General features: G+C 38.3%; 1 protein-coding gene across 7 annotated transcripts in view; it reads left to right on the top strand.

Moving 5' to 3' along the window:
* LOC128822716 (spindlin-Z-like) overlaps positions 1–12798 on the top strand; it is a 119507-nt gene extending 106709 nt beyond the window's left edge. For all 7 annotated transcript variants that reach the window (XM_054004526.1, XM_054004528.1, XM_054004527.1 and 4 more), the window contains 3 exons: positions 5735–5988; positions 7000–7233; positions 9076–12798. In XM_054004526.1, the coding sequence (XP_053860501.1) occupies positions 5735–5988; positions 7000–7233; positions 9076–9275 (688 nt within the window). In that variant the 3' untranslated portion in view covers positions 9276–12798. The remainder of the gene's footprint in view (positions 1–5734; positions 5989–6999; positions 7234–9075) is intronic.
* Positions 12799–19088: the final 6290 nt, after the last annotated feature.

Below are 19088 nucleotides of genomic sequence, written 5' to 3'. Positions count from 1 at the left end.
CGTGTGCCCAGGTGGCCAAGAAAGCCAATGGCATCCTAGCTTATATCAGCAATAGTGTTGCCAGCAGGACTAGGGAAGTGATTGTCCCCTTGTACTCTGCACTGGTGAGGCTGCACCTTGAGCACTGTGTTCAGTTTTGGGCACCTCACTACAAAAAACACATTGAGGTGTTGGAGTGTGTCCAGGGAAGGGCAAAAAAGATGGGGAAGTGTCTAGAGCATAAATCTTATGGGGAGCCGCTGAGGGAACTGGGGCTGTTTAGCCTGGAGAAAAGGAGGCTCAGAGGGACCTTATAGCTCTCTACAGATACTTGAAAAGAGGTTGTAGTGATGTGGATGTTGGTCTTTTCTCCAAAATGACAAGCAATAGTTGAGCCGGAGGAGGTTTAAAATGGATATTAGGAAAAATATCTTCAATGAAAGGGTTTTCAAGCATTGGAACAGAATACCCAGGGAAGCGTTGGAGTCAGCATCCTTGGAGGTATTGAAAAGATATATAGATATGTTGCTTAGGGACATGGTTTAGTGGTGGACTTGGCAGTGTTAGGTTTGCAGGTGAACTCAATTATCTTAAAGGCCTTTTCCAACCTAAATGATTCTATAATTTCTTTGAAATAAGAGGATTTGAAACTTAGTGGAATTGAAGGGCCTTTTACAATGAGTGCATAACTGAAGCATCAGGAATTGTTTTCAGGACTTGGCATTATTTGCTTTTCCTGGCTCTGTGTTTTATGTATGTGTGACTGTAACATGGAGGGGTGGGTTGGAGACAGAGACAACACACACCCAAGGTCCATGTGGCAAGAGAGAGAGCTTTATTCTTTGAACCCAGCCTTATATAGGGGGTTTGAAATGTCCCAGTCTATAATGCTCATTGGTCTGCTCTTAACACCTCCCAGTTTCCTGACCAATGAGATGTCTGCAGCTTAAGATGGAACGTGATTGGTTGAGGTCCCTGTCTGTAACTGAATTAATTGCTCAGCCACAGACTAGCTGTGACATATGACAACTTAAATTTTGAATGTCTAAGGCTTTGAAATATTATTCCAGTCTTTAGGAACAAAACTTTGTGAAATTTTAAGGATAATTCTAATAAAACAGAAGGGAAACATTTTGGATTTTCTCATTATACCATCTCAAAATGTACATACTTATGTGTTCCTGTGCTTATCACAGAAACAACATACTATTGATATAAAAAGAGGTTTGAGAAAGTTGACTATTATCTTATATGGAAGTATACTGGTCACGGTTATTACACACCCTTTTTTGAAAAGGGTAGTGCAGAGTTCCCGGGGAACTACTGACCAGTCAGTCTTACCTCTATGCCTGGTAAGATCATGGAACATATCTTCCTGGAAGACATATTTAAACATATGGAAATCAGGGAGGTGATTAGAGACAGCCAACATGGCTTCAGCAAGGGCAAGTCATGCCTGACTAATCTAGTGGCCTTCTATGATGGGGTGACTGCATCAGTGGACAAGGGAAGAGCAATTGATGTTATCTGTTGTGGACTTAGTCCTTCCTCTAAATTGGAAATACATGGGTTTGATAGATGGACTGTTACATGGATAAGGAATTGGCTAATAGATGCATTCAAAGTCAACAGTTCAGTGTCCAAGTAGATACCAGTAATGAGTGGTGTCCCTTAAGCATCCATACTGGGACCAGTAGTGTTCATTATGTTTATCAACAACATAGTGCTGTTGACACACCTGAAGGATAGCATGCCATCTAGAGGGACCTAGACAGGCTCAAGAAGGAGGCTCATGGGAATCTCATGAGGTTTAACATGACCAAGTACAAGGTGCTGTACCTGGGTCAGGGCAAACCCCAGTATCAATACAGGCTGGGGAATGAACAGATTGAGAGCAGCCCTGCAGAGAAGGACTTGGGAGTGCTGGTGGATGAGAGGCTGGACATGAGCTGGCTACATGCACTGGCAGCCCAGAAAGCCAATCGTATCCTGGGCTGCATCAAAAGAAGTGTGGCCAGTAGGTCAAGGGAAGTGATTCTGCCCCTCTACTCAGCTCTTGTGAGACTCCACCTGCAGTGTTGCATCCAGCTCTGGGATCCCGAGCACAGGAAAGACATTGACCTGTTGGAGCAAGTCTAGACAAGGCCACAAAGATGATTAGAGGGATGGAGCACCTCTTCTACAAGGAAAGGCTGGGAGAATTGGGATTATTCAGCCTGGAGAAGAGAAGGCTTTGGGGTGACCTAATTGCAGCCTTCCAGTACCTGAAGGGAACTTGCAGGTAAGATGGGACAAGACTATTTACAAGAGCATGTAGTGACATAACAAGGGGGAATGGGTTAAATTGAGAGTAGGTTTAGATTAGATATTAAGAATAAATTATTTACTGTGAGGGTGGTGAGGAAATGGAACAGTTTGCCCAGAGAAGTTGTGGATGCCCCATCCCTGGAGGTGTTCAAGGCCAGGTTGGATGGGGCTATGTACAACATGATCTAGTTGAAGGTGTCACTGCCTGTGGCAGGGGGGTTGGAACTAGATGATCTTCAAGGTCCCCTTCCAACACAAACAATTCTATGATTCTCTGATAGACAGTGGGATTGAGTGCACCTGCAGCAAGTGTACAGATGATACCAAGCTGAGCAGAGCAGTTGATTCACTTGTGGGAAGGGATGCCATCCAGAGGGACCTTGAAAGGTTCAGTCCATGTGAGCCTCATAAAGTTCAACAAGGCCAAGTACAAGGTACTGCACTTGGGTCAGGCCAATCCCCAGTGTCAATACAGACTGGGGGATGAATGGATTGAGAGCAGCCCTGCAGAGAAGGATTTGGGGGTACTGGTGTATGAAAAATTGAATATGAGCTGGCAATGTGTGCTTGCGGCCCAGAAAGCCAATTGGGCTTCCTGGGCTGAATCAAAGAAGTGTGGCCAGCAGGACAGGAGAGGTGATTCTGCCCCTCTGCTCTAATGAGACCCCACCTGGAGTACTGCATCCAGCTCTGAGGTCCCCAGTACAAGAAAGATGTGGACCTGTTGGAGTGCGTCCAGAGGAGGGCCATGAAAATGAAATCAGAGGACTGGAACACCTCTCCTATGATGACAGGCTGAGAGTGTTGGAGTTGTTCAGCCTGGAGAAGAGAAGGCTTTGGGGAGACCTTATTTCTGCTTTTCAATATATAAAAGGGGCTTATGAAAAGACAAATAAACTTTTTACCAGGGTCTGTATTGACAGAACTAAGGGCAATGGTTTTAAACTGAAAGAGGGTAGGTTTAGATTTGACATAAGGAAGAAATTTCCTATGATGAGAGTTGTGAGGCACTGGAACAGGTTGCCCAGAGAAGCTGTGGATTCCCCATCATTGAAAAGTGTTCATGGTCAGTTTGGATGGGGCTTTGAGCAACCTGATTTTAATGAAAGATGTCCATAGCAGGGGGTAGAAGAATTGAATGTAAATGATCTTTAAAGGCTGATCATTCTATGATTCTGTTGTTTGTCGTCAGTTAGAAATTTGTTTTCTTTCTTATGACATGTTCAGTAGCAAGCAAAATTAGTTCTTCTTTGGCAATACATTTGTTTGAAATCATATTTCCTGCTATAACAAATAGCGATACAAATGACAATGAGTGGCTGTCCAGCAGTACCAACCTTCAAACAAAGGAAAACTTGAACTGCAAGTATACCTAGCTGCTCCTTGATTTGTAATTGCATTTATGATGCTTTTTGCTCTCTCCAAGGTGTTTTAAAAGGTAGTGACCAAATTGGACTGTATTGTGTAGCTTTTTTTGTCATATTTTTTTTAAGTGACTGAAGCTTTTCACTTGATTGTGCAAATTTAAATGTCATGATTTATAAGCAGAAAGTGAAATTAACTGTGTGGTTAAACATGAACAATATTATTTTACCTTTTTCAACTTTAACTTTTTAGCTTCAGTAGCAGCTGGTTTTATTCTGTGAGGATGCCTTAAAATGGAATAATGGAATTGTGATTCATTAAAATTCAATAGATTAATTTCATGCAAAATAAAGTAACTTTCATTGTGCCCAAGAACCAGATCTCTCATCTCATTTATTCAGAATAAAACTTTTCAGAGACTATTATAATTTTTTTAAAGTAAGATTTGACCAAGAATGAGTATTTGAACATACGTTCAAGTTTCTGTGGAAAATTAGAACCAACTCTGCAGAGGAATTCCTCTTAACTGGAAGAGATTAGCCTTTCTATAATACTAACTTTGACAAGATAAATTGTGAATGCAGACTGACCTCCTTAATCAGGTTAAATCACGACAGAAATAAAAATTGACAAAAGATACTGTGGAACTCTGCTAAGACTTTCATGAAGAATGAAAGTGTTGAGGTGGGACAAGCTGTTGAAGGAATTATGCATTTTGTTTTTAATAGAGTTATGATTACATCTTCAGCATTAGTAATTTCATATACTGTTTTTATTGGTTTTTAAGACTCATTATGAGACTTCATTGATAAGATTGCTATTTGTGTCTTTTGTATCTCTAGCGTACATGGGTTGTTCTTTGAGCTTTCATTGTTCCTAGAGACATTTTACTTTGGTCACTGTCACTAATCTAAGAATGGATGTTGTTTTCTGCAACTGATTTTTCTTTTTTTTAGATGTTGCTTTTAAGCATGCTTCTAATGTGTATATTGCCATTTAAATGAAGAGTACTATAACTGACAATTAATTAAAAAAATTATTTTGGAATTAGCTAACATTTGTGAGAATTTTAATCAGGCAACCCACTAAGTGTCACTCTAGGAATGAATATACATATTGTAACATGCTAAAATAAAGATGATAATATATATTTATCACCAATGTGATGTTGTAATGTTCATGTTTTTTCATTTGTATTCACAAATGTCAAGTTACTCTTTGGGTTTATTTAACTCAATAGAATAAAACTTGTGTAACACTGTTTTAGTGGGTTGAAACTGTCAAATAGCTTACATGACTGTTTATCAGAGAAACTGCCATTCACTGGAAGGAATCTTCCTGTGCAAGTTAGATTACAAAAATGAGGAAGGGTAAAAAGTATATTTAATCTAATATCTGCTTTAAAGAGTATCACTTCTCTTGCTGTGACCTTTGCATATAATTTTTCTTGTGTTGTACTAAAAAGGAATGTTAGAAAATGTTGTTGCTACCATGTGCCTTTAAAAATACTTGAAGTCAAAGATACCTGTAAGTGCAGAGGGAAGTGAAATTTCCTTCAGGTGACAAGACAGGTTAGGGAAAACAAATGCTCTGAAGAATTTTAATCAACCACCACTAATGTTTCCACTGGATTCTTCCTACTGGGGTGAGGGAATTATGTTTACCATTCTGCGGAGAGCAACAAGGTAGCAAAAGTATATACTATTAGGTGACATTGCTCTTTCAGAGCTGATTTAGGGTTTTAACAAGCAAGTTTTACTTTTGATGTTCTGTGTAGCAATGCCTAAAATAGTTCTTTTGGCTTAAGCAAACTAGTTTTAGGAACTACTATTATGAAAGCAACTTATACAAAATATTGAAAGTATTCCACTACTTTTCAGTGTGGGTTTTTTTCTTTTTCCAGAGCAATGTAGTATTCTTTATACCCTAATTTGAATAAGGTGCACTAAGCTGTATAAATTAATGTATCTTATATTAGTATATAATAATAATAATATATTGCCTTCTTAAAGCATGCAGCTCTTGTCCAGAGTAGAATTTTGAGTATGTACTTGTTTAATGTTATGTTTGTATCTGTGTACAGAAAGCATAGAAACAATGTTGGACCAAGCAAACCTATTTCTCAGCCACGAAGAAACATTGTAGGCTGCAGAATACAGCATGGCTGGAGAGAAGGGAGCGGACCTGTAACACAATGGAAAGGCACAGTTCTTGATCAAGTTCCTGTAAATCCCTCCCTCTATCTTATAAAGTATGATGGATTTGATTGTGTGTATGGACTAGAACTGCATAAAGACGAAAGAGTTTCAGCACTTGAAGTCCTTCCAGACAGAGTTGGTAAGAGGTTTTTTCCTATATGTGCATATGTTGTCAGAACATTTAAATTTTATTAAATTACTTTTCAGTACATGGCAGATAATCGAAATGCTCTGTTCAATTTTTATTTTTTTTAGTTCACAAAGTTTTGATGATAGCAGAGAGATTAGTGCTGTCTCTTGTCTTTAAATTGTATGTAGAAAATTCTGTGGGTTTTCTTTTTGAGAGTCTTATCCCTAATGAGCTTATGTACATGTACTGTCAATATTTATATTAAAATTTTAACTCTGAGCCAACTGAGAAATGTCCTGACTATGCTGTCTTGCATGTGTTTGACATTAATTATGTGTTTGGTTGGATTTTTTTTTAATGTGCTTTCAATAGGTATTAATACAAGTGGAGGGAAAAAAAGCATTTTCTAAGTGAAATAACTTAGTAACTAGTAACTTAACTAGTAACAAGGCTTTATTTTTTCTTATAATTAGCACAGAATTGTTAAACTGCAGGTGTTTCCAAACTGTAAAGTTCAAGGTTTGACCTAATAATGATGTTTTTTTTTCTGAATGGAATCAATTCTTGGGTTTCCTGACTGCAAAGAAATCAGTAGCAGTCTCTAGAATGGGGTTAGGGGGAACCAAACCTAACACCTTCATTAATAACTTCATACAGCTGCTCTGTGATTTAGCTTCTCTTCCTCCCCTCCTCCTCCCCTTCAGTATAAATATTTAAAATACAGATGCTATTCCTTGCTGTGGCTTATATTGGTCTCCCTTTACCTTGCATTATGATAGTTTGATTGGGGGGAGTGCAATGATGGAAAATGTCATTAAAGAGTGTTAGCATGTTAAATTAATTCTTTGAGTTCTGCTGTTCTTTGGTTTTCAACTCTCTGAAATGGGCATTATTTGTTTTTTATGTGAATTGACTAACTTTCAAATTAATTTATTCATTAATCTGGATAAAGATTATTTTTGTAAAGATTTATTTCTGTGCTTTTTGAATGAACATACTTTTGAACTGCTACCATTTCAGCTTCATCTCGAATTAGTGATGCCCACCTGGCAGACACAATGATTGGCAAAGCTGTGGAACATATGTTTGAGACAGAGGATGGCTCAAAAGATGAATGGAGGGGGATGGTCTTGGCTCGAGCTCCTATTATGAACACATGGTTTTATATTACCTACGAGAAAGATCCTGTGTTGTATATGTACCAACTCTTAGATGACTATAAAGAAGGTGACCTTCGCATTATGCCCGATTCCAGTAAGTAGACTGGTTACTTTTTTCTTCTGAAAAGTGGCATCTCTCTGTATTATTATACAGCTTATGGGTTATGTATGGAAAAGAGAGTTGACAAACAAGTATCTTTTTAAGTATCAAAACTAGCAAAGGTTACAGCACAACTGAAAAAATATCTTTATTAAACAATTTCTGAAATATTTTCCTTGAGTCAGTGGTGAAATATGCAATAAATACTGTAAAATCCTTTTCTGTTATAATTCCTAATTTTTATAAAGATATGCATACTGTTATGAAGAGATTACACTTAGATTTTTTTTCACATGGACAAACTAGAATCTTTCCATTGTTATTTTCTTATAGAAGTGTCACAAATCAAGGAGTTCTATTTTTGAAGCAGTTGTTATAAAAATAATGTTTTGGGGCTAACTAAAATAGGTTAATTTAGTTTGGGTAAGCATCATCAGTTTGGAAAGTTTGTGAATAGATTCTTGGAGGAAAGAAGCACTAATATTTTCAAAATTCATTTTCTCTCACATGTTTAAACATATAAACAGGGAAAAAATTCAATAGGTTAGGAGGAATATTTTTTCTTTCTTTTTTAAAGTGAAAGTTATTGGCTTTTTTCCTATAAATATTTTATGCCGAATCAGTGTTGTTCAAGGGATTTTAGCTAAAAAAAAAAAAAAATAATAAAAAAGTTTGTCGATAATACTGTGCTCTCACTTCTGTCTTGTGTCTCAAAAGTGCTTCTCCGACAAAGAGGCAATTTTGACTTTAAAGTAAATTGTTAATTTGATAGCCAAACAGTAATTATGCAATGCACTACATAAATATTATTTTAAATTAATTAATTGAGTTTCTCAGACTGTCTTCCTTCAGATCTAGCACTGGCTGAGTAAACAAGTGGCACTTATTTGCATAACCTCTGTAGTAATCCTATGGTTTTAGATTTTTTCCAGCCTAACAAAAAGCAACTTATCTGTGGCCTGAGAGAGAACCACAAATGTTAATGGAAAAACTGACTTTGATTGTATAAAAACCAAAGCAAGCTCTTTCAGAGTTGGCACTCCAAAATACCTTGTAATTTCTTTTTAAATTCTGCTTTGCTTTCTTCTTTCTTACAAAAATAAGTTAAAAGACTCATGGTTTTCATATTTAAGAATTAAGTTTTTAATGTGTTCTTTTTTCCTATCTATTGTGGGTCCCTTCCAGATCAGGATATTCTATGATTCCTTACCTCTGTTTCTAAGACACTCCAAACTATGAGCTACCTTCCCTGAATTTGGGTCCTTTACAGACAATGTAAATTGTGTATTTAAGGATACTTCTGGGTAGATTTTGCTTGAAAAGCAGATTATAAGATTAAACTTCTCAACAGTATCCATTCTAGTGTAAAACTGAAAGCTCCTTTCTACAGCATTATTGATTAAGGAGGTTGCACTTAGCTTGGAAGATGTGGTTTTGTTGCAATGACATATTTGCATTGACATTTTGGATAATGAGTTCTAGTACCCCTGCCTTTCTGTTAAATATACTTAGTGCCTTGTTCTGCTGGGGGCTCAAATTCAATTATCTACAAACATTTTTTGTAATTGGTGTGTAAACCTTCATGTCAAAAGATTTACTTTTCTAACCAATTGAAGTGCTAATTTTTAATTCATAAAAGTGAAGACGATATTACTTAAAAAAATAAAATCTGTGACTACTCTAGAAGCATAGCAATAGGCGCTTGTCTAAACAACTTTAGACATACTTTGCATTTTGAACTTGTGACTTTCTTAACTTATAAAGAAGTCTGCAGTCTTGTATATCGGAAAAAATCCATAAATGTCTACCAAAGTACAATGTATTTTCATATTACAGATGATTCACCTCCTGCAGAACGAGAACCAGGTGAAGTTGTAGACAGCCTGGTAGGCAAACAAGTGGAATATGCCAAAGAAGATGGCTCAAAACGGACTGGCATGGTCATTCATCAAGTTGAAGCCAAACCATCTGTCTATTTCATCAAGTTTGATGATGATTTCCATATTTATGTCTATGATTTGGTGAAGACATCCTAGACGTCGTCATGAACTTCTGACAAATTTGTGGAACTATTAAATGTAAAATTTGTAGACACAGACTTGACTGGTTTTCAGTTGAATGAAAATTTAAATGTCCCTGCGAACCCACAATCTCTGCCAGCAACTGTTTTGTTCTGAATAATACAAATTTATGTGAATATGACACATCTCGTGTAAGAGAGCTCCTTTTCTTGAAGGAAATCACTATATTTGGGTGGTAGGGAGTTAAAAGCAAAGAACAGTTGCAAATTCAAGCTGTGTGAAGTCAATCTAGTATTGTAATCTAGATTTTTTCTTAGATTAACTTTTTCTTCAACCTTCCATCACCTGTTCAACTGCCACATGCAAGTGTAGTTTGCTATTTTCCATATGCCTTCTTTTGCAACATTAAATTTAATTTCTTGGCTACTGGCAGTCCTTGTTTTCTGGGTTGGGACAGAGGTGACTTTTCTGAAAGATTTAAACAGTTTGTGCAGCAGTAAGGAGTGTCTAACCCATGTAGCATCAATTTACTGTGTTTCTACTCTTTGTTTCAAATTAAGTTATTAAATACTTGTGTGTTTTTTACTAGTCACAGGGCAGTAGGATATCAAGTGTTTGACTTATGCACCTTTCAGTGAAAAGGCTTTAAACTATAAAAATATCTTTAATCTGTATATCCAGTTAATTAGAAAATGAAGGTTAAGGGCCTGTATTTACAAGTTGTAGGAAAGAGTAAAATACACACAACAAAGCTGCCATTAATCCTAAATGTTGTGTTCTGTTTTGTCATACACATTTCGTAGCAGAATACAAGTGCTTGGTGCCACAAGTTTAACAGTATATAATGCTACTTAAGCAGACTTTGGACTACACATTGGCAATCAGTAGTCTCTCATTTAATATCAGAACCTAGAAACCTGGATGTTTGTGTGTGGACTTAGAAACCTAGTATTAGTTAATCTTTTACACAGTAAATACAAGTTTATGTGGGAGGGAGGTCCTTTTACACTGAGGACCTCCTTTAGAGAAGGAGAAGCATTTGTTGCCTTCTCCTCAGTCTGCTGTATTCCTTTGCTTTGTTTTGTGCTGGGATTTGTATTGTTTTTAACCATTTTGGTTCAAGAAGGCATAATTTCAATGCATTCTATTTTTGGCTTTTCCACGTAAGGAGTGTCCAGACAAATCTACAGTTTAAACCTGTTGTTGCCTTTTGTGGTGTACTTGCTTTGAGGTATGCCATTAACATGAATTTCATTCTGTGAACACTAGAGTTATGCATGCCAGTGGTGTACTATCTAATGGGAGCTATAGGCTGTCTCAGTGGTTCAGTCATCTGCATTAGATTGTGGATGCAAATAACAGCCACAACAGCAGAATCCTTTCACAGTTTTAATCTTGCAAGATAGTTGTAAATCAAGGTATGGGTATTTGGGTTTTTTTAAGAATAGCAACTTTTAAAAGCATCATAATTGTCATGGGGATTATCACAGCAACAAAATTTTCATGTTGAAGCAGATCTCTACAGGCTTCAAACCATTGCTTCACAGAAATACAGTATGTGAAGAATGCGAATACAGTCAACACTATTGATGGAAAGAAGGAATACATAGATATCCAACCTTATGATGTTAGTGGAAGGATGCAGGAGAGAGATTGCTAATCAGAGATCAGGGGTCTGACCTCTATTGTGGGTATTCTTAATAGCAAAAACAGTGGCTTAAGTCCTTTTCTGTCCTTTTTTTTTTGCCTGATTTCATACTTTAGCCTTAAGGCTTGTGCCTCATTATGCTGTTATAATGGTAATACTGTATAAATATGGTATCAGTTCTTTGTCCCTTGCTACTATATTGCATTATGTCCTGTATTTCATCATGGGCAACCAAAGGCAGGCTATTGTCTTTCAGTTCACAACTTCTCAATCCAGTCTTTAAGCACCAAGTATCTGAGTCAGTAAATTTTCATTGTGTTTTGAACAAAATGAGCAGATTTGCAACACAGTGCTTTCATCCTGCAGATCTGTTATGTGCTTCCTATTGACTCTTAAGAGTCCTGCATGTAAATCTCAAAGCTGAGCCTGGCTCCATGAGCCCAAGTTGATATTTGTGGCACAAGAATGAGTGTATTGATTACACACAAAATACACTAATAACTTAGTACAACGAATTTTGGGCTTTACGTCTAAGGATGTAACAACAAGGTTTGTTTTGAAATATTTGAGGTTTAGCTCTACTGGAACATTTTTAGCATTTGGCTTGCATTTGTGAAGTTTTATGTAAGCCACTCTAATACACCACATATTTTGCTAATTAGAATATAATCTATACAGTATATACTGTCAAATTTTATAGTTGTTTTTAGATGTCCCCATTGTCTGTTGCATGGGTTTTTTTTCTTTTCATCTTTTTTTTTCTTAAGGTTTGTGTGGAGGGGTAGTTTTGGTTTTGTGGTTGGTTTTTTTAATAGCTTAAACCACCTTTTTGAGACTCGAGACTTATTCCACTCCCTGCCATCTGTTTTGGGCTTACTTTAGGCTCATGTTTCAGATCTGCATGCAGTGCTTGCATTACCCTAGTAACTACATGTTGGTCCCTTGTTCTAGGGGTTCAACATTACTTTCCAAATTTATTGTAGGTCTTGTGATGACACAAGCCATGGATCTTTGTATAAAAATTATTGGCCTCTCATTTACATGCTGTAGTATTGTTGTATATTGTATGTGCATGATGTCGAGCTGCCATGGAAAACTCTTAAAAAGGAAAAAAAAAAAAAAAACAACTTAAATGCAGACCATCCTTTTTTGCATGCTTAGAAGATTAGAACATTCAGTGTAACAAATGGAAGTTGCATGTTATAATGTTTAGGTTTGGGGTTTGTTCTGTTTTTATTTTGTGTTCAGTTTTTTGTGAATTTCCTTATTGTGCTGTTTGAATGGTTGTTAATAGGATTAAATGCACTGGTGAGGCAAACATAGTTCCAACAAGAGGTAATTTTCCAGTTGTATGTCATACAGCATTTGAAGGGACCATGTATTCTGTTCAAGAATAAATAAAATCATAATTGATAAGTAAAACAATGGATTTTGTTCTTTTGAATGCCAAACCCTAAACTAAGTGGGACTACATAAAGACTGAAATACTTTGGGGAAAATCCTATTTATTACAATAGGTATACATTTCTTTAAATTAATTCTTTAAAATGGAGGATTTCTCTTCAAATAGAATAAATTACAGTTGCTTCAGGGAAAAATAATAAGGGTAAAACACAGTTTCTGGTTCCTTGAAAATGTTGTGCATTTTGTATTTTATATCATTAGTGCAATTTGGATGGTTCTTGGTATGTGTATAGTTCAAAGGTCTTTGTGTTCACATTTTAAAATTAGGTAGTGACTTCATCTTTAAAGCTTGGTTTCATAATTTTTATTTTCTTTGCATTTAAAAGTATGAACATTTTAAATCTGTTGCTTAATTCTGTAAGTAATTTTTATAATTATGATGTAACTCTATCCTTAAAACATTTAAAATAAATCCTTTATGTGCAACTCATGACTTTAAATTTTATTCTCATGAGCAAAATGTAGTGATGTGACTTCAGACTGCAAAGAAGCAGTTTCTTTAGTATTTTAATTTAAAAAGGCTTAGTATTTTAAAGTTGGGCCGTGTGTGCTGCTTTAATACTTTCCCCTGTGAAATAAGTTTGCTTGCTAAGCCAATTTTTTTCCCCATGTAAGTATGAATGTCAGTAAGATGGAATTTCACTGAGGTAAAGCATAATGCTTAAATTGTATTTCACCAAAAAAAAGGAAAATTCCTCCTCAGGTGTTTATGCAAGTCTGTGAGGAAGCGTCTTATTTCCAGAACACACTAGCTCACACTGTAATCAGTAGTTAAACAGCAGGGAACAGTAGAAGTGTTTGTCAGTGTTTAGCTCATAGATTTGACTGCTTTGAATTAATGGGCTTAACTAGAATTGGAATTTTATTTTACTCACTAAATTAAAAAAAAAAAAAAGTAAAAACTAGACATGATGAGCAGTGAAGAGAATAATAGCACAGTTCTGTGAATTTCCTTGAGGCACATAAAGTATTTCATACTAATCAATGAACACTTAATTATTTTCTGTTGTTTAAGGTAAATTACCAAGCTTGATTTTGAATACTGAAATCTGATTATAGGAGGAAAAAATCTTATAGGAATAGCCCAAAATATATTTTTGACACCAAGTTGCCAACACCTCTGGACAGTGGAAAAGAGTGCACTCTCAGCAAGTGCATAGATGATGCAAAACTGGCAGGAATGGCTGATACACCAGAGGGTTGTGCTGCCATCGAGAGGTATCTTGACAGGCTGGAGAAATGGACTGACAGGAACCTCATGAATTTCAACAAGGGAAAGTGCCAAGTCCCACACCTGGGAAAAAACAACTGCATGCGCCAGTACATGATGGGGGCTCACCAACTGGAGAGCAGCTTTGCAGCAAAGGACTGTATGTTTGTAGTGTCCTAGTGGACACCAAGCTAAACATGAACCAGCAATGTGTCCTTGTGGCAAAGAAGGCTAACAGCACCCTGTGCTGCATTGCGCTGTCGTTGCCAGAAAGTCAAGGAAGGTGATCCTTCCCCTTTACTCAGCACTGGTGAGTCTGCATCTAAAGTACCATGTCCAGTTCTGGGCCCTCCAGTACAGGAGTCATGGACATTATGGAGAGACACTAGTGAAGAGTCACAAAGATGATTAAAGGATTGGAGCACCTCCCTTATGAGGAAAGGCTGTCACCTGGCTTTATGGGGACAGACGGGTTCTTTTGGAAATCCTTGGCAGAATGATGATGAAACTAAGTAGTAGTTACAATTAAAAGGTTTTTTTTTTTACCGGACTTTTATGATCAGCATAGAATGGTATGATCAGAGTAGAACAGGTGTTTTAATAAGCAGAATCAGTGTAGCACAATTCTATAAGTAGCATAGCACAGAATTTCAAGGCATAGCTTAGCTTATGGCTTCTAATCACCTGGATCCTCTGCATGTCAGGTCAAATCTTAATATATGACTTTCCATATCAATATAACAATCATAATCTAGGCTTGAAAGATGTAAAATAATTTGAGTGACTAAATCCTCAGTAGAAGCAGATGATGTTGGAGGCATCCCTGACCACTGGAGGATCACAAGTTTTGCTGTCCAGCAGCTGTTTCAGTCCAAGTCCCACTTTAAGACTTAACTGCTTGATTTTATAGGCAGTGCTATGTGTGCTGCTAAGCTTCCCTGTTCTGTATCGGGGTCACAACCACCTGATTGGCCAGGTGCCTGGGACCTTCAAGGCCAGTAAGGAGGAGAGTAGTTAGCCTGGCACCCGGGAACCTGGAGACTGAGAGGAAAGGGGAGAAGTCTGCTTAGTGCACAGGACCTTCAAGGTCTGATGAGGGAAAATGTGGCTGATATGTGCCCAGCTGAGTCACAGAGAATGGCTATTTGCCTAATGGCATTAGTTATGTTAACCATATTACCAGGGGTCAGGTGTAGGTGGTCACACTGAGAGAGCTGGGAGTGTTTAGCCTGGAGAAGACTCAGAGAGGTTCTCATCAATGCGTACAAATACCTGATGGGAAGGAATGAAGAAGAGGGAAACATGCTCTTCTTTGTAGTGCCTAGTGACAGGTCGAGAGTCAATGGGCACAAGCTAAAACATAGGAGTTTCCATTTCAACATCAGAAAACTAATTTTTTTTTACTTTGAAGGAGACTGAGTGCTGGAACATTTTGCCCAGAGATGATGTGGAGTCTCCCTCCTTGAAGAACTGTCTGGACATGGTCCTGAACAACTGGCTCCAGATGACCCTGCTGAGGATGGCGGGGGAAAGGTGTGGACTAGGTTCCAGCCTCAACCATTTTATGATTTTAAGGATTGACAGCCTGGGAAAAGTTATCAAGCTTCTAAGCATTCTTTTCAGGCTTTATTCTTCCCATATTACTAGTTTACTGCTCTGAATTCCTCAGTTCCTCTTCCAGATTTGGAGTATAGCAGCAGTATATGTGCAACAATGTAGCTGAGGTCCCACTGGTATCAATAAGCTGGTATATATGTAACAAATATTCCACCTGGATGTTAATTACTACTTTCTGTTGCACATCCCTCTTAATCATTGTCACGATTTACATAACTTCAGTTGAGCAAAAACTGTAAATGGCTTTCGTATTCTGACAATTTAAATAACTATATATTTTGGTGCCTTTTCCTCCAAATAATCCTTAAATTTACTTGTGAAAGTCACTCCACTGAATACAAATCCTTTATTTTAACATCTCCATGCTTTTTGGTGTTGCACTGTTACTCAGGTCTATACACCAGACTACCCTATTCAAAGTTGACTCTCATAATGAATACTGACATATGCACCTCAATTTGAGCAACCTTCTTTTTTTTCTTTAATGTGTTTCTGTCCTGGTTTGAAAGACAGGTGTCTTCTAAGGAAGGCAGGAGGCTCCCTTGGAATGGAATATGTAATCCCCTTCCCTCCAAAATACTATAATTTTGAAATTAAGGGGCTTTCAGGCAAAGGTCTGAGGATAGGAATAACAGTTCTTTACTAGTCTGTATAACAAAGCAAACAAACAACAATACCTATGGCAGTTACGACAAATAGAATCAGAAACCCACTATCAGCCTTCTCGGCCACAGGCACTTTCCCCTTTAGTGTAGTGATGGTCACAGCCGGCAGGGGTGCTGGTGGCTCCCGGTGGTCAGGGCAGGTGCGATGATTCCCCCGCGGCTGCAGGCGGTGCTCTGGAGTGAGCTCGGGGAGCACGTGGTAATGGTGGCTTGACCAAGATGGGAAGGGATAGAAGAGAGGCTTGTTTCACAAACCCCTGGGGCAGTCGATCCTGGTGCCCCAGCGGGACTCTCAGAAGCAGCAAGCTGGAACAGCAGGAATGAGCAAAAATCCCAGGGTGGTGAATGAGAGGTATCAGAAGCTCCACGGCTGTAGGTGGAACCGTGGGACGTCTCAGCAGGCAGGAGGTGTGGGGCTACAGTGTAGCGAAAGCTCGGAGCAGTGCCGAAGAAGTGGCGGGGGCGGGGCAGCAGCGGCCCGGCTCCAAGCACAGCAGGTAGAAGCGAGCTCAGAATCCCAGGCAACCAAGCAGATGGTGAAAAGTCCCTCTTTTAGTGACGTAGGTGTTAGTAACGTCACAGTTGAGTTACTGTTCTCACGAGCAGAGGCACACCCCACTGCAGAAGAATCAGGACTGGGCTGGGCTCTGGCGGCACCACCGAATTCACTCCCCCAGGCGGCAGTTCCAACCATCCTCTTCCGAAGCCGAGAGAGAGAGAGAGAGAGAGAGACAGAGAGAGAGAGACAGAGAGAGAGAGCAGCTGCCCCAGCTCGGTCCTTTACCAGTCCAATTCTCGAGCTATCTCTGCCCCTCAGATAAGAGAAGTGCAGCCAGATGCCCTCCTCCCCTGAGCTGGGCCACTTTTGTTTTTCTTAAGTACGCAGTCATTACTGTTTCCTAGCAACTTATGGAACAAAATTCCCTAAGTAAAAAGAAACAAAAGGAAAAAACCTAACCCCCAACAGTGTTCCACTTGGAGCTGACATTTGAGAGACATATTTTTGTTAAATTAAGATAAAAACCACAAGTTAAAGCACACTTTATCCTACTTTAAATGCACATTCAAGTTAAATCAGTGGAAATTTACATAGCCACTCTGGGGAGTGGAGAGATCTAATAACACTTGTGTGGAAGACAGCTCTGAAAGGGCATCCAAGCCTTTAAATATGTATAAAGAGATATAAGATCTTTATGCATTTTACACAAAGAGTTTGGACTGATTTTTAATTCTGCAGAACTACCTACATGTGGTATATACTTACCTTTGAACTGAATTCTGAGATGTCTTCTTAAATTATCCTTATGAACATTTTGATCTGCAAATGGAGTTGTGCTGGGAATTGTGAAAAATGCATATTATATGATTGGCTCTTCGCAAATATTAAAATGAATACTATATGTATTATGTTGGAAAGTTATGCTGTATAAATCTCTTTTAAGTAGTGTGTTAAATATAGTTTTAGGCTATAGCATAATGTTAAAATAGAAACTATGTGATGTGTTATAAATGAAAAATGATCCAGCTGAATTAAAAAAAATAAAAATAATTGATTTTAGCAATAGGGATCTAACTTAGCCAGCCACAAGGAAAAGGACAGTGCCGAGCCCGGGATCAGCGCTGGGTGCAAGACACAGAGGTCAACCTCAGCAGAGGTTTCACTCTATGCTCCCACACCACCGTCCTGGTACAAGCAATTTTTATAGGGAAAATTTTGCCTGAAGCCAGGATTTCGGCATTCAGTCCTTTGTTTCATTCAGAGTCCCATAAGTTGATGAGATTTCCTTCTCGGCGACAAGGCAGAACAATTCGAAGTCCAGAGTTGTTGAAACCCTTGATGAAATTTATAGGAACATGGTATTCACCTGTATCAGCCTGGGGGATGTTCCTGATGTCCATCTCGGGTCGTTCACGTGATGATCAGCGCCTGGGTGTCTCCATATCGCTTCAGATAAGGCCCATCTCCTGGCGAGCCACACCCTTTTGCTTGTAAATCGGGTTTCAACATACACCTGGTTTTGCCTGAGAAGGGGGGGGGCTTCTAATGCAAAAGGGTATATTCTAACAACTATTTAATATTATATATATCATGCTAAAAATGGTGCGAATTATACCCGTTACATATAACATGATGTTAGGTACTTTTTGTAACTAGCTCAAGGAATGGAAAAGATAATCAAGAAATTCTTCACATTATCCTATCTGCATAGAGATAACATCAACAGACACCAAGAGCCCTGTGAGAAATTGCTACTCACTTTTCATAATTTTAGAAAGGTTTATTAAACCGTACCAAAAATACAACAGAAAACTAATGTTACGGCTCTGGGACCAATGGATTTTCCCCACTATGTGCTCGCCCACACAATGAAGGTTTCACCTTTTAACCCCTCCCAAAGTTCTGTCCATCCACTCCTTCTTTGCTGTCCAGTGGTGGAGACCACTTCCTCAAATCCTGATTGGAGGTCAGGTGTCACCATAGTGACAAGCCGACCCTCCCAGATGTCCCAACCCCGGCTGTCTCTTGATAACAACGCAAGGGGGTGAAACATAACTACAAATCTATAAAACTTTTCTTAACCTATATACATGATAATTGTGAGAGCCAATCATTGCATTACTCATCTATCACAATCCCAAAAGAAGAATTATTGTCTCCTTATTGGGAAAGCTCAGACTTCAAGGAACCAAGAAGGTTGATTTACAAGATGGGGGGGGGGGAAGCTAAAATTAAGCAGAAACACCCTAGTTTGAAAGGAATGTTTGAATCATGTATGAGATATATGAATATGCAATAAGCTATTGCTTTGAGGAGTAATCCTTTGTTAGCAAGGGGTGTTTTTTGGCAGAGTGCCAGGCACCTGGACATCTGAAATTCTTTGTTTTTTATTGTCTCTTATTGTCCTAATTTTTATTACTATTTTCATTACTATTTTCATTACTATTTAACTTCTAAAATTTTAACAAAAGTGAATGGCGTTTTTCACAATTGGAGGTTCCACCAAGATGTAACACCTCGCTTCGGAAACCTCAGAGGATTTTCAGTGAGGGAGGCACCCTGCCAAGTTTGGCAGCCTCGCTCTGTTTCTTCTGGTGTGATCGGCAGATGCAGGTTCCTACCCGGTGGACAAAAAGAGACAATAAAACAAAGAAAAGGGAAAAGGCTCCCTAAAACCACAGTAATTGGCCCCCTAAGACTTGTGTACATGAAGACCCAGAAAGGA

Source organism: Vidua macroura (genome assembly GCF_024509145.1).
Source record: "Vidua macroura isolate BioBank_ID:100142 chromosome W unlocalized genomic scaffold, ASM2450914v1 whyW_random_scaffold_30, whole genome shotgun sequence".
Classification (NCBI taxonomy): Eukaryota; Metazoa; Chordata; class Aves; order Passeriformes; family Viduidae; genus Vidua; species Vidua macroura.
This window is presented reverse-complemented; position numbering and strand designations above follow the sequence as displayed.